The sequence below is a fragment of the Channa argus genome, chromosome 7 (genome assembly GCF_033026475.1).
Source record: "Channa argus isolate prfri chromosome 7, Channa argus male v1.0, whole genome shotgun sequence".
Lineage (NCBI taxonomy): Eukaryota > Metazoa > Chordata > Actinopteri > Anabantiformes > Channidae > Channa > Channa argus.
The window spans coordinates 5,370,106-5,392,336 of NC_090203.1; the positions used below are offsets into that span (position 1 = coordinate 5,370,106).

Consider the following 22,231-nt stretch of genomic DNA (forward strand, 5'->3'; position numbering starts at 1 on the left):
AATTCAATCCAGTTCAGGACAAAGTTGGTTGGACAGAGCAACAATGTGGAGACATCGGCTTGTGCGTGGTAGAATGAAAAGAATTGCTAAATCAGCAGTGAAATTAGCAGGTGCAGCCTTAATGCTAATCCTGTGTCAGAAGTGCTCACGTTGAACCTGACCTGAACCCTCTGAACTTGACATGTGAAGTCAGTGCATACACCTTGCTCTCTGAAGCTGGATCTCCATATGTCTTTTTATCTTTTTTTTTTCTCTCTCTCTCTCTCTCATCTCATGTTCCATGCTGTCCTGGGCCACATGCCAGCCCCTGACCGAGCAAACAGAATGACCAATCGTCTGGCAGCAGAACAAGTGCCACCCCAAAAAGACTGCTGGCACTGGTGCTGGCCCAGTTTTTTTATTGGGTAATGGGGCTGGGGAAACCTCACTGACCCAAGGGCCCTCCTCTTTCTGTGCGCACTTCAGGCTGCGGGGTTGCAGGGACTTGAGCGTGCACGCACTGGGCTGCAGGGACAGGATGATAGGTTTTAACATACAAAAAACCCCATTATTGTGATTTCTAACTTGGCCAGAGGCGCCCGTGATTCGTCTGAGAAATGTCCATGCAGGGTTCTGTGCTGGCAGTGGGGAAATGTCTTGCCTGCCTGCAGTTTATGCGTAAGTCACTTCAGTGTGTTTACCTTTGTTGCATGTTTGAACCACATGTGCTTACCTGAAATTAATAATGCATACATGCAGAAATTGTAATGCCATTCCTTCAGAATGAATGTTACCCCCCGCTTCTGTCTTTATGATCCTGCAGCTCTTGTCCTCTCCGTCTTGTCTCCTGATCGTGCAAAAACAAGGTTTCTTTCTTTGCCACATCCAATGGAAAAACGCCTCAGCACCGAGGGTGGGATTTCGACACCGAGAAATCCAGTGGTGTTGTTATTCGGTCGCTGCAGGAATGTACAGAGGGAGAGGAAGAGGGCGGGCGTTCGCTACAATAGACGCGAGCCTGCGTGGGGAACAGTGATGGAATTATAAGTTTTCTATTCCCAGAAAAGTATTTGCGCACGTGTTTTTCCCTTCCTCCCTCCACACTCCGGAGTCGCTTCATCTGACTACAATGATCCGCTCGGACACGTAAGGCTGAAAGGTCAGAAAAGTTTCGGGGTCCCCCCTGCAGCATGTTTTAGTTTGGCAGCAGTTTTCCATCATAACAGCCCAGATTCCCCAACCGTGTCTCCCTATTCTGAGAACTATCTCTTCTCGGAACTGCTTCACTACACTCGCTCCCCTTTCTCACGTAAAGAGACCCTGACCCGGGCTGGTATTTTTATGGGTCACTCCCATTTATGGGAACTGAACGTGCAGAGTACACAACGCTGCTTTGGCGCAATATGTATGCGGATGTTGTTTGCGCAGCAATGTGGCGATCTTTTCGCGCTTCAAGAGTCATTGTCGCCTAATAGAACATCACTTTTTATATGTCCCTCACTTTCATCCTTTCTTACCTCGTTACTCTCTCGTTGTTTTGTGTTGTCCGTAAAACCTGGAGCACCGCCTGCAAAAGTAATCACTAGACTAGGTTTGTATTTTTAGTGCGCGCAGCAGCTTCTTGTGTAAACAGTTACACAAAAGGAAGTGTGTGTTTGCGTTTCCCTACTGGGACAATCAAGTTATTTTCTATTTAAAATACCGTGCTATTTTAAGAATTCTAAGTAGGCCAATATGTTATGCAGATGGGTTTGATTTGATGTGTCGCCTGAATCAACTTCATTCAAAAGTGGCAGCCAGACGCACTGGTCGCTTTCCAGTCGGTCTGCATACTCCGTCTAAATGGGGTTAGGTATCCTCTCGTTTTACCCACACGGGACTTGGGACCGTGTGGCAGTTTATTTCCCGAGTGGATACGAATAAACCCGAGCACCTCACGTGTAATAAAAAAAATAATAAAAGGAGGCGTGGCTCCATTAAAGCAATAGCTCCGTTCACGCGTAAAGTCTGTGCGTAATAAGAAGAGGAGAGTGAAAACTGACGGTGTAGCTGCTGGACTACCCCAACACGTAGGCCAACGGGTTCCTGACTTCTGCTAAGTTCATGACAAATGTGGCTCCGGAAACGATGAAGCGGTTAACATGCCATAATCACTGCAGGAGGAAATCAGCTACTTGTATTAAACATGTATGATAATCAGTATTGAATTTGCTTATTAAACATGCCTGTACATTATAACAACAACAACAATAATAATAATAATAATAATAATAATAATAAATTATTTTGACATTTACACCACATGCCCTAAAATGCACACTAATAATAAATAGGCAACAATAAGCTAGAACTGTTGTCATGATTCAACCTTCGGTTAACCCAAACCTGGATGACTGAGAAGCTTCACCGGCAATAAGCCAGAACTGTTTTTGTGGGCACCCATACCTGCAGCCTGCCATGTAAACGAGCCAACGACATAGTAAAACGTGTGATATTGTCTTGATGCTTCATTATGGTGAGTGATCTTTGCTTTGGACAATACAGCAGGACTAGTTAAAAACAAACCAATGATGTTATTCAAAACACAGAAGTTTTTTTTTTTGTTGTTAACCACCTCCCACGTTTTCTGCATACCTATGCCTGCTAGGCCCAACTAATTATAGACATAAGGTAGCTGATCACTATTTGTACTGGGCCTGCACTTTGGGGTATGGTCAGATGTGATCCAACAGCACAGTGTGGCTGTGGCTCCACTCCAGGTTGGAACATGGTGACAGAGATAAAGGCCTCGTGCAGCAAGTGACATACAGGCTCTGAAGCCTCAAAGTCATAGGAACCTAACTTTTCCCCTTTCCCATAGCGCAAAAGGGAAATTCTCTTTAATTTAGATATTTTATGAAGCTACTCCATTTTGTCACAATATGTTCTTTTGAACCACATATCCACATATTTAGTTTACAATGAGTTCACAGTGGAATTCCCGGTAATTGGGTTGGTTTCAGCGTCTCCAAACACCCTGACGAGGGCTAGTGTGCTGATGCATGTCGGTGTATTTAACCGTGTCCTTTTGTCAATGAGTTGTAATAATAATTTGTTCCCAAATCATTTTTTGATAATTGTCTAATTGTTTAAGCAACTAATCAATAACTGCTTAGAGTAATTGTTGATTTCTAGGTGCCTGGGGAAATAATTAGACACCCATTTAATGTCGAAGTCAATTTCAAAAGTGATTAACAATTTTTTTTTTTGCGTCGGGGCTGCAGAATCCATCTGTTTACAGCATGGGGTCAGAACAAGAAAGCAAGTGTTACTAATACAAATCTACAGTATAACTCATAGGCTAAAGTTATTATTTTATGTATTTTAATCTCAGCTTTTTTGAAATTGGCGTTGTAGTTTTATTTACATTCAGGCATGGATGGTTGCTCATGTTACTAAACAGGGCCTACTGGACACAGGCCCAGGGCCCAGAGGACAATTAGAAAGACAAAAGGTCTAAAGGTCAAAAGGTTTTCATTCCATAGCCCATAAACACCAATACTTAAATTAAATTCACACCTATATCACATTAGTGTACTCGCAGGAATCTAAGTGATGCAACATTCCTGGCTCACTGTTACTATTATTATTACTAACACATGTTGTTGATGCTCATAATGTGTTTTATGTTGAGACGGGACGAGAATCCCTTGTATTTGGTGAATAAATCTGGTTCTGAAAAAAGTACCAAACATTGACACAGATAAATGCTAAAGTAAAATAACCCCCCAAAAATGTAAAGTATACCCGAGCCAAGAAAACACACAAAATGATGTCAGACTGAAGCAACAAAAACAAAAATTGCAGGATGGCCTCGTTTGTTGTTGCAGTGTGATTCCTTTTTTTCTGTCTGAAAGTCTTAAGGGTGTGTGTGTTTGTGTGTGTTTGTGTGTGTTTGTAGCTGGGGGGGGGGGGGGGTCTTCATAATCCATCCATGCATTTTAATGACTGAGATACAAATTTACAAACCTCACCCAGGTACCTAAAAACCGGCAGGAGCATTAGTAGAACATGTGACTTTTCAATATGTTTCCAAGTTTTTTAGGAGGGCGGGCGGTGATTAAAACCATTTGGGATAAAATATGTTAACCAACAGCAGCAGCGCGCGCACAAACGTCGCGTTGTCTCTGCGCCAGTGATCCACGTGAGCACCGAGCAGCGCTTCTTAGTGGTTCGCGCGAGACAGGAGGAAGAAAAAAAAAGAAAATAGATTCCGTCACAATTCCAAAACAAAACTGAGGGACGAGAAAACCAAGACAGACACACGGCCGCGGGTGGCACCGCACACCAAGAGGCTCCTATCGTTTTGTTTTAATTTTTTAAGGAAGCAGCCCGGGAGGGGTCGTGTCAGCTCCGCATGCCCGAGGGTCGCGGTGAGTCCACACTCTGCAGGTTTTAGTGAGACAAACCAGGCGCGGGGGCTGTTGTTCTTCACTGTCCTCCGTGTCTGCGTTGAGGCGAAGTTCTGCCGATTCCCTCCAGCTGATGAGGTTTTTGTCTCTTCACGGTCCCGAGATACAGCAGGAACTTTTTCTTTTAATGTGTCTAATTTCTTAAGCAGCTGTAACTGTTTCCTCGAAAGTGGTGTTTAATAAGTGGGTGGGGGGCGCTTAAGGGCTGAAAGTCATTCTGAGAATTGGCTACATGTGACTAGCATGTTTTCCTATACGGCTGCTCTGCAAATACACACTAGCTGCTTTTTTTTTTCTAGCTCGCAGTGGTTGGAATTGCGTGCAGCTGCCAGACGAACTTGAACCTCTTCTTTCCCTGCTCCCATAGGGCTTCATACGTTTGACATGTTTGTCCCCTTCCAGGGTCGCAGCTCAATTTTAAAAAGTAGGCTGCTAGAGGGATGCAACTAACACATGCAGCTTATTGTTCTGATTAATGGATTTGTTGTTGTTTATAGTATCCACTATTATTTTCACTATCCCACTTTAACATTATTATTATTATTACAGAAGCCCTGAACATCCCTTTTACTGTCATGTAGAGCAAAGAAATGCATCAAATCTTTGCATTTGAAAAGCTGAAACCAACAAATATTGATTGTTTTTGCTTTAAAAGCACTAAAACGCTTAATGAGTTAAATGGTTGGCAATTAATATGAGCCTAAACAACTGTTTGTTCTACAAGAAATCGGCCTGCAAATCCCCCGGTAATATGAAGTTGTCCTTCTTCTTCTTTTTTTTTTCTATTTTAGATGATAAGCTGAATATGTTGGGATTTCTAACTTTGTCTAAAGCTAAAACGACATTTGAGCATTTTTCAATATTCTCTCCTATTTTATAGATTTTATTGAGTAAATGTAGGAGAGGGAGAGCAGAACATTCGAAATGACAACCATACCAGAGAGGAGGCTCTACAGCACAGCCAGCCAGTTGTCTTTTTATCTCATGTTTAAATTTATGGCCTTATGCCCCATTTAGCAATGAGTTGGAAGTGGTTTCTATTTGACATCATGTTCCCTTTATTTATCACAGGGTGACAACAGATGCACGCAGCCCACAGGAACATGGTGATTGTGTAGACATTGGCTCTTCTATGTGAGGTGTGGACACTTACCAGAAAGGGAGAGACAAAAAAAGAAAGAAAAAAAAAAAAATACAGCATGACTTCACACTGAAAGCAAAAATAGGGAAGTTTTAAAACACATCTCATGATATGACTCAGTGTAGGGTTACCTCATACAGTTTCAGATACTGGAGTAAACTCTGAGGCTTTTTTTTTGCTGTTTGAGGGGATGTGGAAGATGGCGTAGCTAGATTAAAATAGTCTAAAGTTTTAATGAACATTTGGGAACAGTGCCTAATGTGATCTCAGATTTTTTTTGTTTGCCCAAACTCCAAGCAATTTAATCCAAAGCAATAGGCTAAATAACAGACAAAAGAATCTTGAGCAATTAGTTGATTTAAACCTTTAACTAAATGACACATTTGGTTTAAGTAAGACTCCCAAAAAAATCCATCTGTTCCAGGTTCACGTATGTGAATATTTGCTAGTTTTCTTATCTTTTATGAACTGAATATTTATGGGCTTTAGACAAACAAGCAGTTGGAATAAGTCAATGTTGGCTTTCTTTTCCCAATTTCTCTTTTTACTCAGGAGTAAGAGCACTCGTGGGGTCTGGCTTTGGCTACCAATATGCTAAAAAAGGGACTGGGGGCGGCTATAGCTCAGTTGGTAAAGCAGTCGTCCACAGAGGTCACAGGGTCAGTGCCTCGATCCCCGGTCCCTGCTATATGTCGAACTGTCTCTGGGCAAGACACTGAACCCCCAACATCCCTTTCTCATTTTCTCATTCCCCAGTTGAACATCACAGTGCCAGTCCAAACCCGGTAAAAATTGGGGAGGGTGGCATCAGGGAAGGCATCCGGCGTTAGAAAAAACTGCCAAATCAACATGCGGAAAATGATCCGCTGTGGTGACTGTGAAATCAGGGAATAGGCTGAAAGGAAAAAAAAAAAGGTAAAAAGACGCTATATTAGAGCATTATATTAGAAACCAGTTACCATTTTTTTTATATTTACAGACCAAAGAATTTTCAATATGTCTAAGCTGCAACCAAAAGTTGAAAACAGTCAAAATTGTTATCAAAATGATTTACCTTCAGATAACTAGCTAACCTAAATGTGTACCCTGTTAAAATGTGACTATTTAGTTGTTTGGCTTGTGTAGTTGCTGGGCGTAATTTAGGTTTTAAAGCCACTTTACTGTTGAAAACTGACAGCAGATGCTCAAATGTCAAAGAGGATGAGTGTCTCCACCTCTAACGCATTGTGTAACGCGTAACGTTTTTTTTTTAACTTGAAAAACTGGCTCGCTTGATTGTGTTGCTCTCGGACAGAAAGCGTGTTGGTGTGGCGTGTTTAGGCACGTTCTGTACGTGGCTGCCAGACCTAATCCAGTGAAATACTGTAGGAAATCCTAGATTCAAAAGACGAAGGATGGTATATGAGCAGTCAGAATGATTAATGACAACTTCCCATGTTACCACGCTTGAATTCATAAAACATATCATTCCACAGTATTTTCCCGGTGCATCGACCAACAGCAAGATCACCAGTGAGTTACAGTCTGTGTGAGGGTTTCTTGGCGTCGTCTTTTCTAATTTCAGCAGGACTGTGGAATGCTCTATAGCTTAAGCAGAAGAATGAGGTGGGGCAGTCACATGCAGTGCAAGCACGTGTGCCCATCTGCATAGCCTTCTCATTTTCAGCCTCCAGCCAACTAAAGCATCTCTGGCAAGTGATGGTAACAACAAAAACAAAAGGAAGAAAAAAACGATCTCAAAGAATCTAGCTTATTGTGATTGACTGGTAGAAACTGCAGTCGCTAACTTTTAAACTTAAACCATAGAGATGCTGTGAAATTGGGATGTAGGGTTTTTTTTTGTTTGTTTGTTTTGTTAGTCATTGTTGTTGCTGTTGACCTGCTTGATTTAAATCCATTGCATCGTAGAGAGGGAAGAATCATCTGCCGGTCTAGTGTTAAACAGCTAAACTCCTGTGTAGTGAAGGCACATTTTGCACTGGCTGTTTAAGAGGAACTATTTTGAAAGACAGTACTGCAAGCTAAAGGCCAAAAGAAACACAGATGTTTAACTGGATTTATCAACGTGACATAAACAGCTCCTTTTCAGCTCACTTTGCCTTTCTGACACACACTGAACAGGAAGGGCCAAATGTAATTTTTTTTTCAAAATCTTCAGGAAACCACAGACAGTTTGTAATCGTGGATGTTATGTTTTAAGGCAAGATGTGTCCAAGATTTAGCAAACCACCTAGACAAAAAGCTCTTGTCTAGCCAGGTTTTAGGGAGGCTAAACAAAGGGAAACTACATTTTTAACCCTGTCTTATATAACTGCATCAGCTACAGTGTGTGTCACATCCAGCAGAACACAAATCTGTGTGGCTTATTCTATATCATGTGAACGCTTCCCTCTGGTCCCTGGAGAAGAAGTGATTCAGTTATTCCATCATGTGAACAGGATGACCTCAGGCAGATGGGTGGAGTTGAGAGGCGTATGGTCTTCTTTGGAGATGTATTACACAATAAATAACTTTAGTGCATGTTTTTATCTTTTTAGAGTTGAGGTTGAGGTTCCTGTAAGTTGAGGCCTGATGTTTGTCTGGCACAGAGCTGTAAAAGGACAACCCTCCCTTATTGACTTCTGCAGCCTCTCCTTGTTTCATTGTGCTGCTGTTCCTTTCCTGGGACGATAATGGGCTCAGTACTCGTTTTGTCACGTATCTCGTGTTTTGGAATCCAGTGTGTCTTTTCCACCCTTCCCAACATCTGCTGTGATGTAAACACTTCTTGTCACATTTCTACTCGTGTCGTTGGACAGCATGACAAGACACGCCGATATATTTACTTGCTCTGTGTGTCCGTAGTACTTGTCCTGGCATCTCTGATGCCTTTGCTGAAAAGTATGGCCTTTTTTTCTGCTCCTTGTTCACAACCAGAACCATTAACATTCTTGACTAGTTTAGCTCCTTAAAGTATGTGTTTGTGTTCATTAAGTTTTGTTCTTTTTTTCTCCTCTCCCATAGCCAGTTATAGTCTAATATATGAAGCCCAGATTTTGCATGCATAGAATTAACATTCAAAACGGACACAGCTTTATTAAAAAAGGAAAAAAAAAAACACACATTCAAATCTTAAATTAGCTATTCAAATCATTAGCACAACGTGATTGATAATAGCGATGTGAATTTGAATGATCCTATCGTTTTATTTTTATTTTTTGGGGTTTGTTTTGTCTTTTTGCGCAATAAACCCAGTGCCCTTTAGTAGCTATTGTCATCACACAAGCTTTGGTCTTCTCTGTGTTTATTTTTTGTGCTGCTGTGATGAATGCAGGATTTGTACCATTGTGCGTGCACGTTGGTGCACAAGTACTTGTGCGTGTTCTCCGCGGTGGGGTGATTTGCATGTGAGAGTGTGAGGCATCTCATTTCCATCCAGTGCAGTGTGTAACAGTCATCCTTTGGCCCCTGTACTCTCCACAAAGCTCACTTTGTCACAGTTAACAGGCTCGGGCCTACAGCTGGGTTGCAGTGAGTGGCACTTGCCTCATGTTGCTCCCACACTGCCAGAAAGGAGCTCCTAGGAGACATGCAGCAGAGATGCTAGGAAATGTTTTATCCTGTCAAAGCCGATGAGCGAGACCCAAACAGTGAAACTGCCTACGGGTTATTTTTCACAAACATTTGAACTAACTTGGTTCATATTATTTTCACAATGCACCTTAGAGTCTGACCAATGACTTCTAAGGCCAATGCCACCTATAACTGACCATTAACAATATGATGTCCGGCAAAATACCGTAGATGCAGCCTGTGTGTGTGTGTGTGTGAAGTGAAAAACATGCTGTGTTGCAAGAAACAGTTATCACATGTCAAAGAATGAATGTTCTGTGAAATATTTCTGTTATGGCAACGCCTTGTGTCCCAGTCCACTGCAGTGTGACAATGCCAAGCATTCTTCACGTTGATGTCTGGGTATGTCTCAAGAGCAACCACAAAAGATGATTGTTGTCAGTGTCTGCCCCAGTCAACAAAGACATTACATATGAGGACTCTGCCATTTAAATTTTAAAGCTGATCTTAAACATTTGCCTTTTGAACATAACCCCAAAGATGAACCTAAAGCACAGTGTTCAGAAATACAGCATTTTCCATACTTCCAATACGTCTAGGTGGTGACCAAAACAAGCCAGATGTTGCTCAGGTCATTTTCATACAGTAAGAAACGATATGAGCTCAGACTTTACTTAGACGGTTTACTTAAAAAGCGTTTCTTCCCTTCCCTTTATATAACCTGCAAAGTCATTCACCCTCAGAACATTTAATAAGCACTACGCTACAGGATTGCATTTTCTGGCACCAGGCTAAATATCAATTATTGTATGTTATTTTCATGAATGCAATCGAAGTATTTATTTTATAATAACACAGTAGTTTGTGCTTTATGGCTTTACCCTTTTTTGGTTTGAGGATTACATGATCAAGTTTTTATTTAAATTTTTTACTATTTTCTAAACAAAAGCGGTAAAAAAGGTGATAATTGTACTATGTGTTTATTATTGAAGTCATAGTGGATTGTGGAGTGATACTGGAGTGCATTATATGAAGAGGGTTTCTAAAGTTTTTGCCCCCTCACTCATTTTAAATATTATCTTCTTATAATCAATAATAAGATAGATTTAACATGTAATTAAATGTAATTAATTGATTGTGATTATGTAATTAAAATCACAAAATCGCTTCAACAAAAACTCATGCAAATGTGTGTAGTTATGATCCTTTAGGCTCATGTATGTTGAAGAAGTTGCATATTTGTGTACGAAATATTTCCTTACTTTTAAATGTATATAACTAAGCATTCAGCTATCGACACACTCAGACACCCGCGCCTTGCTTTGCCTGAAAGGGACTAGTTAGCATCTACAATAAAAGAAAACATTTAAAGCACCACATGGATTTATTGTGAAATGTGACATAATATCTTAAGAAGCAGAACCTGTAAAATCGGGTGCTTATAGCATCAAGAACAACCAACAGATTTTATTCAGAAGATCTGAGAGGCCTGCTGATAACATGGACCTGCAGAAGAGCTGTAATATAAGCAGGTGTTTGAACATGCACAGCACTAAAATGGTGGAGGACTCTTAAATTGGTTTCTGGTCTTGTGACTTTTTTGTTGTGTGTTCCTGCAGTGTTTCCAGTGTGGCGGGGGATCGGGGCCAGTAGTGGTGCCGGAGGCGGGTGGAGCCAGGGCTGGGGACGGTGCTTGCGATGGGAGCCAGATAGTCCAGGACAAGGGGCCCGGATCCCAGTATTTGACTACCCTGTCTGGTTGGTCCTCTGTCGTCAGGGACGTGCCAGGCTCAGGGAGGTTTGTCAGAGAGGGAGAGGTGCCATCAGAATACCCACAGACATGCTTAGCATCAAGCTTCCCCAGCTTTTTGACATCCATCAGGTCCCAAAGGTAAGGCCGAGACCGTAACTATGTGGTTTACACTGTAGCTGGAAGTGTCTTCCAGTTTGTTTTATTGTGCTGATTCTTGATTTAGGCAGTAAGCTGTAAACAGTTTGGCAACATCTGTAATGGAGAGGTCATGTATTCTTCACAGTCAAGTTTATTTACTGGTGTAAATGGCTCATAGCACAGGTCATAGGTGGCCTGCTTAATCAAGTTATTCAGGAAGAATATGAAGTTCAAAAAAGATCCGAAGGTGAATGCAGTCTAGCTTGTCAACATGGATTCTGGTGCTAACTGATAAATAGGGAGACTGACATTAATGTTTTAGGATAATCCGGTACAGTGATTAAATACCTGGTAAAATTGCTAAATTATGAGTCAGTTAAAAAAAAAATCAAACACTGCTAAACCCAAATGTATAAAATTGCACAACAGAAAGTCGTATTATTTTTAGCATAGGAAAGACATGTGCTACAGTAGCTGATTGGGGTGGAGCGTGCTTCAACAGGAGCCAGAGCCCTACAGTCATCCACTCTGGTGTAGAGACTTTATCTTAGGTGATAAGTGGTTATAGCCGTATTAATTTTACATTATATTTCCAGTCTACACTGTCACTGACACATTCTAAAAATACAGTACACGTCCCAGATTTCCTGGAGGTAGAGTTTAAAAATACACGTTGCTGTGGACCAGATTTGGCATGTTGCTTTTTGTTTGTTTGTTCCAAACTGGTGTTGCTGCGGTCACAAATGTAAAAACGCAAAGGTTCCTGTGTGTTCGAGCTAGATTTGTATTTGGCGAGACCAGCTGCACAATTAAGTTTTGAAACGGCACATATAAATCTTATCTAAAATCAGTAACATTGATGCATCCAACATTTTACCAAATGAAAAATCCTGTTAGACTCGAAAGTTGTAATCCCTAACTTGTTTTACTGTATTGCTCTTGTGTTCTTTATTCAAACTGGTAGGTTGATAATCCATCTTTCCATCTTTAGTTATTTTTAGGTTTTTGTTGTTAGCATATTTAGTCAAACGCGGAAACATTAGGGCCCAGGGGAAACGGGTTTTCATAACTTCCTCAAAATGAATGTAAATAATAACATCTAGTAACAGAAAAGTTCTGAGGCAGTGGATCCTAATATTGGCTCAATTCATAATTCTGCTACACAAATGTGTGTGTTATCACTTTCCCTAAGCCTAGATATGAACTACTGTGGCTTTTATACAAATAAAACAATGAATAGTGGAGCATTTGACAAATCCAGTGTCATTAAGGCTCTAGTTACTCTCGAGCACACGCCATAAGAACATAAAATTTGTATGGGATATTATTAGTGGTGAGAGATCCTAAATAACAAAAGGTACAGTTGTACACTTTCTGTGCATTCATCATCTGTCTTAAGAGCAGGTGGGGAGTTTGTTGATCCCTGTGGGGAGAAATAGAGTTTGGTGTTGTATCCGTCCTCATCTGGACTTTCTGGTTGGTCCTCAGGTGTTCAGGGAGGACAGCATCATCTCTGGATACCGTCACCCGCGGAGCTCAGCGCTGGACTGTGTGCTCAGCAGCTTCCAGATGAACAATGAGACAATCAACATCTGGACCCATTTCCTGCCAACGTGGTATGTGTAGGGCCACATTTACGTTCATTTGATTCGGTGCAGTTTCATGCGTTAGCTTGTTCTACCAAAACAGAGACATATTCAGATCGTCTTATTGGTCCTGATCACAAACTGCAGACATGGAATTCTTCAAGTCTTCAAAAATGAGGGCTGTTACTGTTTGTCTTGAATAATCTTCATTTCTAAAATAAACTCCTAATCTTTTCAAGCCCAGCCAACATACTGTAACTATTTCACTTCTATAATAATAAAAGCATGATTAATGTGAACATTATTGCCAGTTATGTACACCAGCATCTGGACATCTAATTATATATAATGTTGAACCTATCAGAGCACAAGCTTTTTATGTTGTATTATTAGTGTGGGAACTAGGACAGATGTATTTGTATTTGCAAGTAAATATCGTACACTTCCCAAAGAAGGATAGTTGTCTATAGCCTGTGAGGCTGCTAGTAACTCCTGATATCCTAAATAATTTTGGACCTAGGGAAAATGTTGCATCAAAATTAGTTTTCATTCTAAGGTGTTTAACAGCATGATTTTACTCTGAGCGGCTTTATACACACCAGGCCAAGTTAAGATTAGCTGTGCACGATGCCAAAGCAAGCTGTGAAATGAACATTTACCTTTCCATCTGTACAAACAGGTTTTTAACCATCAGTGGAACTATCTTTAGTATTTGAAGTATAATTGCATCAGCTTTGGAATGCTGTTTAGATACTACTGCAAAAACCTACATGGATGGTATAGGTGTGAAAATTGAGGCAAGATGTGTGAAGCACTGCAATAACCGCAGAATTGCATTTTGCAGGTACTTCCTGTGGCGTTTCTGCGTCCTCTGCACCACTCTGAACTTCCTGACTGACAGCTACACATGGCCCCTCCTGGTGTACATGCTGCTCATTTGTATTTACCCTTTCACCTCCAGCTGTGCACACACCTTCAGCACCATGTCTGCAGAATCCCGCCACATTTGCTACTTCTTTGACTATGGCGCGCTCAGCCTCTACAGCCTGGGTAAGGCACACATTTGTTTACCTGTTAGACATGTGGGAAAAGGACAAGGTCTCAAAGTCAAAGAGGTGGAGTTGTTTTCTTAGCAAGTTCAAAAAGTGGGTTTTGCTTTCATCTCCGTTTATCAAAGAAAGTTTCACACAGAGCAGTCTTGTCCTTCATGGGTCAGGCAACAAAGGCAGGAAGATAGTTAGTTTCTGAATAAAGAATAAAGATCAGCAGTGTTTGAGATATCACATCTGCTTATATCAAGTAACCATACTGCACCTACATAATAGTAATTGAGGTAAAGAGTTGTTTTTCGTATCACGTCCGTACTGTTAACCATCCTAAGAAATTAAGACATTTCTGATCAGATAGAAAAGCATCTACTTGGACACATCTGAATTCCTATCCAAAAGAATTCATACCCCTTTAAATTTGCCACATTTTGTCATGTTACAACCACAACCATTTTATGTAATATACATACAGAAAGTGGTACATACTTGTGAGGTGAAAGGAAATTAGAAAAAATGTTTTACAAATAAATATCTGTAAGTGTGATGTGCATTTGTATTCAGCCACCATGAGTCAATACTTTGCACCTGTAAGTCTTTACCTGCTTTGCACCTGTGAGTCTTTATCCGCTTTGCACATACAGAGAATGAAGCTTTTGGCCTTTCTCCTTTGTGCACGATTAATAGTTGTCCTGTGGACAGATTCTCCCACCTGAGCTCTGGGTCTCTCCAGCTCCTCCAGAGTTAACATGGGCCTCTTGGCTGCTTCTCTGATTAATGCTCTCCGTGCACAGCCTGTCAGTGTAGGCGGATGGCCATGTCTTTGTACAGTATGCTTTCCATTTTTGGATGTTAGATTGTACAGTGCTGCGTGACATGTTCAAAGCCTGGGATGTTTTTGTATTTACTAACCCTGCTGTAAACTTCCTTACAACTATCCCTGACCTGTCCGGCTTGTTCCTTGGACTTCGTAATGCTGGTTGTTCTCTAATGTTCCCTAACAAGCCTCTGAGGGCTTCACAGAATAGCTGTATTTATACTAAATTACACACGGATGGACGCTGACAATTGGATCCACTGGATTTTAGTTAGTGGTATCAGAGTGAAGGGGGCTGAATACAAATGCACACCACTCTTTTCAGATATTTATTTGTAAACAAGTTTGAAAACCATTTCCCATTTTCCTTTTTACTTCACAAATATGTGCCACTTTGCGTTGGTCTGTCACACAGACTCCCAATAACATACGTTTATGTTCGTGGTTGTTTCAAGGTGCTGTATGTGGTCACTTGAAAATCAAATTTTCCTCCAGCCTCTTCTACCTATTCTGAGGAATATGCACCCACATATATCACTCGGTGTATTGATTGTATCTGCACATCAACATAAAATACCAAAGAATTGTGTATTTTAAGGTGAGCCTACTGTATGTATTATCTGTGTATGCGTTGCACACGTGGGCATTCAGATTATAGTCTATTTGTCTTTGTGGGTGTGTTTATGATCTCTGCTTCATGTGTATAAGATTCCACAAACAGACCAGCAGTTAAACATTAACAAACCTTAACTGAAGGTCTCCTCAACGGGATGTGGCCCCGGCACAGTCATTTTCAATCTACTGCAAAGCTTCTTAGTGTCAAGGTTTGCCCAGTTTAAAGTGTTGTAAAAGTCTGTCTTAGGGATAAGACCTGGGAGGGTGGGGGTTGTCTATACAGAACAAGAATTTTGCAGCCAGCAGCTGGGCTTCCATTGGAGGATTCTATTTTCATAAAAAATACAGCAGGAGCTTTCTAGGGAAAAACATAACATCTCTCCTGAGTTCGAACTGATTGCAAGTCTATAAAAAATTCTGGTACATTGCAGAGCTTTCAGGCATCTGCCAGCCTGAAAGTGTACCAGAATTTTTTTTTCATTTCAGGCTGGCAGATGCTTGCTTTTAGTTCCAATGAAAGAATGAAATCACACTGGCCATGTAAAGGTATTATAAAACCTAAAAGCCACAGTGTATACATTTTAAAATATTCCTTTTTTACTTTGGCAACCCCTAGTGGTTGCATCAGGAAAACACTTTAGCACATCGTGTTGATTGTCTGCCAGCAAGCAGAAGGAAATGGTTTAATGTACAGGATATTAATATATTAATGCATCTTTTCCTTTTATGCTTTTTTTCCCTTAGTTCAGTAGTTTTTCCTTTCACTAACCTAAGACGTTACCTACAAGTAACTGTTATTAAAACTTACTTTACATTATTTTAGATAAATAATCTGTACACAAATGCATTCACGTGCCCTGCATATGCAGGAAACCTCTAACTTCGTATGCAAATGAATTAAACACAAGCTTGTGTAGCAGAGGTGGGAAGCTACAAAAGCCACAAAAGCATCTCTTAAAAACTCCTGACAAGATAAACACAAAGGACCTGAGATCTTAATGTAACTAAAATTAAAAATGTTCTGTGTTTTCTGACCAGGCTGTGCCATAAGCTATGGATACTATGTCATGCCAGATTGTTGGGTAAACAGTTTGCTTCATCAACATTTTGTGCCCATTGCCATTGGAAACACATTGTTCTGTACCAGCATGTCCTGCTATTCCAGGTAAGAAGCTGCAAAGAAAATAAAGGTTTTCAAAGCCATCAAACATAAGATCTTATAGCAACACCTCTGCTTTGATTCCAGGTAACTGCAGTAGCCGTCGATTACAAATGTACCTTTTTTATTCCAGGAAAACACAAGGTTTCAGTGTTTCCCTAAGATTTGTGGTCTTGCCAGTATGAAAAATCCTCTGGAAAAGCATCATGTGACATTTAAACTCTGAGCTAAAACCCAAACAAATCATTTTTTGTAGTTCAGCAAGTATGAAAGGCACAGTGATGTAGCTCAACTCGTCAGTGGCATGAGTGTCTGCATTTCTCTGTTAAACAAAAAAAGTCTTTTCCTTTACATTTGAGTTTTAAAGCCAATGTGAAATTGATGAATGTTGTCATCTAGTCCCGCCTTGTTACTGACTGTGAGCAATCAGTGATCAGTTCACGAGAATCCAGACCATTGCTGTGCTGGTACCCACTGAAATGTCCAAAGCTAAGGTTGACAATGTGATGAGACAATTATGATGTTTAGTCGTAAAATGAACTAATGTAAAAACATCTGTGTGTATATAGACAGTCATTACTGCTCTTTGTCTCTGTAGGTTTCTGGAGATACAATTTCCACACAGAAGTAAAGTTCTAAGGACAGCAGCCTTTGTCGTTCCGTTCATATTTGACACTGTCCCTCTTGTTTATAGGGTGAGTGTCTGTCTGTGAGTTCTACTTTTGTCCACATATTAAAACAGCACCTGAAGACATAATTTTCACTACTCGATTCTGCAAAAGCCACAGAATGTTTTGCTTATGTAAAGGCTCTGATCCGATTTGATGGCGGGCATTAACACTTTGAGCAGGATTTTGGCACACTAACCTAGAAACTGATTTCCGTCCTTATCTAATAGAAATGTCTAGCTGCCATCGATTATTCCCCCTAATCCCTGTGATGATTACGTTACGTAATACACTTGTGTAATTAATTCTGTAAAGAAATTGTGCTAGAGAATCTGTAACCATCAGTGCTGATAATCTCCATAAGTTTGTCTCTTCTGACTGTGCTCTCTGTTACGTTTGTAGGACTAAAGAGAAATCTTTTGCTTTAATCTAGTTACTTTTTCCTCCGTTTAGATCCTTGTGTGCTGTGGGGAAAGCTGCACTCCAAGCGACGCCTTGTCCAATCACGGTTACCACCTCCTTTTCGCTTTCCTCACCTGCTTCCTGTTTACTGCCCACCTCCCGGAGAGGTTGGCTCCAGGGCGATTTGACTACTTCGGTATGAGTTGTTCTTGCATAGATGTTGTTAGATGTGTGATGACATTATGAAGCGTAGTGCTAACTGTCATTCAAATTAAAATACATGCACAACCCACAACAAAGATGCTGTATCGTCAGCAGTTTCAGCAGAGTTGTAGGCAGCCACTTTTTTCTGTGTAGCTTCTACGTCTAATCAAGTGTGACTTTGTAATTTAAAACTTTGAAAAAGAGCATGTGGTGTAGTATACAGTATAAAGCCCCCAGTCGGTGTCCAAATTATATAGTGAGCACTGTGTTCTCTTAAAAAGGGTGTTGCTTTCAGCAGTGGGATTTAGAAAAGAGTCCACATCAGGCTGCAACTTGTTATTTTGTCCATCTTTTGTCTTTGCCTGTTGTTGAATGGTTTTCCTGTTGACTGATGGACAATGAACACACAACAGCTCGGTATCAAACAGGCTTTCGACTTGATAGCACGTAAACTTTCAAAAACCTCGCTGCTTGTTTATTTGCTTCTTGTATTGTTCATTCTGAGGTTTCGCACAGGTTTTTTGTCTCCAAATGCCTGATTTTCCCTTGCAGAGGAAGAGCTGCATTGTGCAAAAAAAAAAAAAAAAAAATAGTACATGATTCGCTGATGATGTTAAAAAATAACAGTAGTTGTCAACTTGAACACATTGAAGTTGATTAATACTGAGAAAATGTATTTAAAGTTAAAAACAGAGAAAGTAATTTAAGGATTGAACTTTCTGTTCCACACACAAATTGGTCGACTACTTTCCCCGTGGCCCGCTAATGAATAGTATGTGTCTGTACATAAGAGCCTCAATAATTTATTCCTAACAAACACATCCGTTTGATTAATAATTAAGTTATTTTATTATGAGTACCAGCTGATTAAGCTGTTGTTTATAAAAAAAATTGAACAAATTCCCACAGGTTAAAGCAATGCAGCGAAGTGTTTTCTTTGGCTAAAATTGTAACAATAGAAACAGTAGATGCAAATTAATTTTCTGCCAATCAACTAATTATCAAAGCTCTAGATAAAATATCAGAAAACAACACCTTTTAAAACTTTATGTTTTCGTGTGTGTGCTAAACAATTCAAATAGTTAATCAACTGTGAAAATGGTAGAAGAGTTTTCTGTGCCCTGATTTATCATTTCTGCTCTCGTTCTCCACTTCTAGTTTATTATTTAAGATTATCATGCTGTAATATTTTTACCCGTCCACCTCTCTGTTTCACAAACTAAATGTTGCCCTCTTTACACAGGCCACAGCCACCAGCTCTTCCACGTCTGTGCGGTGGTGGGGACTCACTTCCAGATGGAGGGTGTAATAGCAGACATGGCGTCGCGAAGGGCGTGGCTCATGGCCCACGGAGTGATGCCGTCCTTCTTGGGGACCATGGGGGCGCTGGTCGTCAGCCTCGTCCTCAACCTGGGCATCATCGGCATTTTCAGCACCCCGCTGCTGTGGAAACCCTGCCGCGGCTCTAACCAGTCACACAAGACCAAGTGCGAGTGCAAGGAGCAGTGAGGGAGTATTTTTCACTTTCCAAGAGAAAGGTTTGAGCAGTAGGGCTCGTTTAACACCAATAGTTTTATCATTCAGATATGTTTAGTTTTTGTTTTGTTTTTTTATCCAATGTGTTCAGTGCTGAAGAATTACTATTACAGCATTACACACATTATTTGTTCAAGTGTTTACAAAGAAGCTGAGGACCCAGTTACATTTATTGAAGCCTTTTTCTGATGTTACAGTACATTAAGCTCATGTGAGAGCATGAATACATGTTTAACTTATTTTTAAAGTGTGCATTCAAAAAGCCTGAACAAGGCCCACTATAATAACAAAATACATAAGTGCCTTTTATTAGAGACCTACACTTCATTTACAGTGTTTACAGTTGATCACTACAAGTGCAAGTTTAAATCCAAAACTGGAAGCATTTCATGTCTGCAGTGATTGCATTTTTGGGTTGATGATGCTTTTTAAATTTTTTTTTTTTTTTTTTTGCATATAGACCACAACCTTAAGGATTTATTGGAAGTGGTCTGTTTAACTGGGCTGTATGGTTAGTGTGATTGTATAAAATATAAAGCAGCATGGACAAACCGTATCCAGCTCTACATAATATAATGCAGATTGTATTGCTAGCACTTATATATCTACCTATTGATTCCACTTTGCACTGACTGGAATTGATTTGCAGGCCTGTGTAGTTCTTTTTCTGATTGCCAGCCTATTATGAGCCCCACAATCTGCCTTCGGTGGGGAAAAACTGCTACAGTGCGCTGGTGATTAAAAGACAGGTACCCTTTTTATAATGGCGTGTTTCCATGGCAGTGCTATAGTGGCCTCATGCCCCCTGAAGGTCTTCAGTGGGTTTTTTTTTTTTAATATTCTGAGCAAATGGCACCAGTTTCTCTTGTTCTTCCATCACATATTGTAAGATCCATGATAAACATCTTTCATGTACAATAGCACTTAAAAAATAAGAACCGTTGTGATTCCACCTTTTTGGGTATTTGCACATTTCCAGTCCAGTCAGATTTTTCCAGCACTTGTTTTATATCAGCTTTTAGTGGGATTCAGAGAAACTGTGAGACAAAAGTATATTTAACGATTGTCGGGGGTAGTATTTGTACGCTAACAAACCACTCCATATACAGTAAGTATGTTGTTGCTCCATGTGGAATTCACCACTAAAATAACGATCTTCTCTTTTGCTGTCTCATTTTTGCACAACAAGCAATCAATATACATGAAATACTATAATATACTAAAAAATATATATGGATTTAGAGTCTCTGATACTATAGATAAGCTAACTAAAATTCTTAATCAAATAATTACCAAAAAATCACCATCTTTTCCAGTTTATTGCTGTTATTTGATTATTGAACACTTTTACTTAAAACAAGTAAATGTGTTCATCGGAATTTTTTTTCACATAACATATCAAAACTGAAGAGTTAAAAACAAAAATCTGGCAGCAGAAAAGTTTAGCTGAATGACAAAATAACCAAATAATGGTTTGAGTCACTATTCATGAAAAAAAAATTCTCCTCCTTTTTAAGCTTCTAAAGACTAAACAAAGAAGAAAAAAAAATGGCAGATCAATTAATAATGGATATTTTTAGTAGATGTAGCTCCAGGTTTGTTTTTAAAGATACTGATTATTTAACTTGTTTTAAAGAAATTGAAACTTTATAGATCCAAAAAATGTACAGCAATATCGTTGAGAGACTGGAAACCAAGTATTGTTTAATAGGAAGTAGGAAACTGGGAATCACATTACTAAACATACAACAGGTACAGACTTCAGTAGTGTTCCTATTACTTGACAAAGAGCTTTGAAGGCTCGTGTGTATAAAACATGTTTTAAAGCATTTAATGGCACATTTACTCCTAAATCCACCTGTAGTTTTTGCCCCCAACCCACAATACACTCACACTAATGATGTTTTTATCTGTGTTGGTAGCTACTTTAATAAGAGGGGAAATGTATGTGATTATAGGAATGAGGTGCGTTACAGGTCCACGTTGGATGCAGAGTAAAAGTGTAGACTCACAAATAGAGCACGCGCACACACACAAACACACTTTTGTATTATAGGATTGTTCACGATGTTTTCACGGCTTGTGTGCAGAATATAAAAGTCGTCCTTTATGTTGCAGACAAAACAGAGCAGCATTTGCCCTCACTGTGGTTTCCACGACTCTTGTGTTTTACCTCCAACCCTGCCGAGCGTTGATCGATTTTTATTTCACTCTGCAGTCATCATCTTACAGCGGTCCTCAGTTTGACCCTGTGGATTCTTGGAATTACTCATTACTCGCTTTTGATGTTGTTCTTTGGTATCGACCCAAACTAGTTTGGAACTCATTTATTTCTAAGCTGCTGCTGTTTTTTGTCATCTCACTCTTTGTGAGCCGTATGGTGCCTTCAGTGTGAGGTTTTCAACAGTTTCAGGCTGCTGAGAGAAGCTCAGTGTCGAAGCTTCCTCATCAGATAGATCAATTCTGATACTGACTCTTTTTTTTAATTGCAGTTAGTTATTTTGACCAAATTACCAATTACGAATACAGACCAGATCACGGTTAACTCTGCTGGCTCTGTCGGGGAAACCTTGCTGGTTTACTCCTCACTTGACAGGTTGATGCAGGTTGTAATTATCAGGGAAACCGGGCACTTTTCTTGTGACAACTTTTCAAAAAAATACTGAAGGATGTTTGATAAAGTGAAATAGAGAGCAATGGCGAGTTTGACATAAGGATTTTTTTTGTCCAAAAAAAAAAAAACAAGGAACTGGTTTTGAAAGTTATCGGTGCTCTTTTTAAAAATGTTTTATACAGCGTTTCTATGGTATGTTGGATTTGTTGCTTATCCTTAAAAACAAAAAAAAACAAACTACACTTAAAATGTATAAATACCATATGTTCTGTTGCTGTGTAAAAGTTGTAATTTGCTACTTTGTTCTACTAGGCTTGTGTAATTAATTAAACCTTTTATAAATGTAAGATTTGTCACTGGAATAATTTCAAGCATCTTGAAAGAGATTGAATGCAATATACTTGGCATAATTTTATCTTATACACTATATAATCCTAATAATTAATAAATGATTAGCTCCTTTTACTATCTATCAATGTCAGTTATCATCTTCATTGGTTTGTGTTCAAAAAAGCAACATTTTTTGGTGACATGCAGACATGTAACTTATCGGGTCCATATTTACAACCA

The 22,231-nt window shown here is 39.8% G+C and overlaps 1 protein-coding gene across 5 annotated transcripts; it reads left to right on the plus strand.

The window, feature by feature from the left end:
- Nucleotides 1-462: 462 nt before the first annotated feature.
- Nucleotides 463-22,008, plus strand: paqr6 (progestin and adipoQ receptor family member VI). Of its 5 annotated transcripts, none has more exons than XM_067510982.1 (8): nt 463-657; nt 10,743-11,014; nt 12,503-12,630; nt 13,445-13,650; nt 16,117-16,243; nt 16,836-16,932; nt 17,359-17,503; nt 18,755-22,008. In XM_067510982.1, exons 1-8 carry the CDS (start codon nt 597-599, stop codon nt 19,018-19,020), a joined length of 1,302 nt encoding a protein of 433 aa, XP_067367083.1. In that variant the 5' UTR covers nt 463-596; the 3' UTR covers nt 19,021-22,008. The 5 variants fall into 5 exon arrangements, with proteins under 5 accessions (XP_067367083.1, XP_067367086.1, XP_067367084.1 ...); XM_067510985.1 differs by lacking the exon at nt 463-657 and adding an exon at nt 831-1,138; XM_067510983.1 differs by lacking the exon at nt 463-657 and adding an exon at nt 4,233-4,391.
- Nucleotides 22,009-22,231: the final 223 nt, after the last annotated feature.

What these genes read in the sequence shown, in the direction of transcription:
- paqr6 (XM_067510982.1), top strand. Translation starts at nt 597, where the DNA reads ATGTCCATGCAGGGTTCTGTGCTGGCAGTGGGGAAATGTCTTGCCTGC. An exon ending in GCTCAGCCTCTACAGCCTGG is followed by an intron (nt 13,651 to 16,116) that starts GTAAGGCACACA and finishes TTTTCTGACCAG; the next exon opens with GCTGTGCCATAAGCTATGGA. An exon ending in CTGTCCCTCTTGTTTATAGG is followed by an intron (nt 16,933 to 17,358) that starts GTGAGTGTCTGT and finishes TCCTCCGTTTAG; the next exon opens with ATCCTTGTGTGCTGTGGGGA.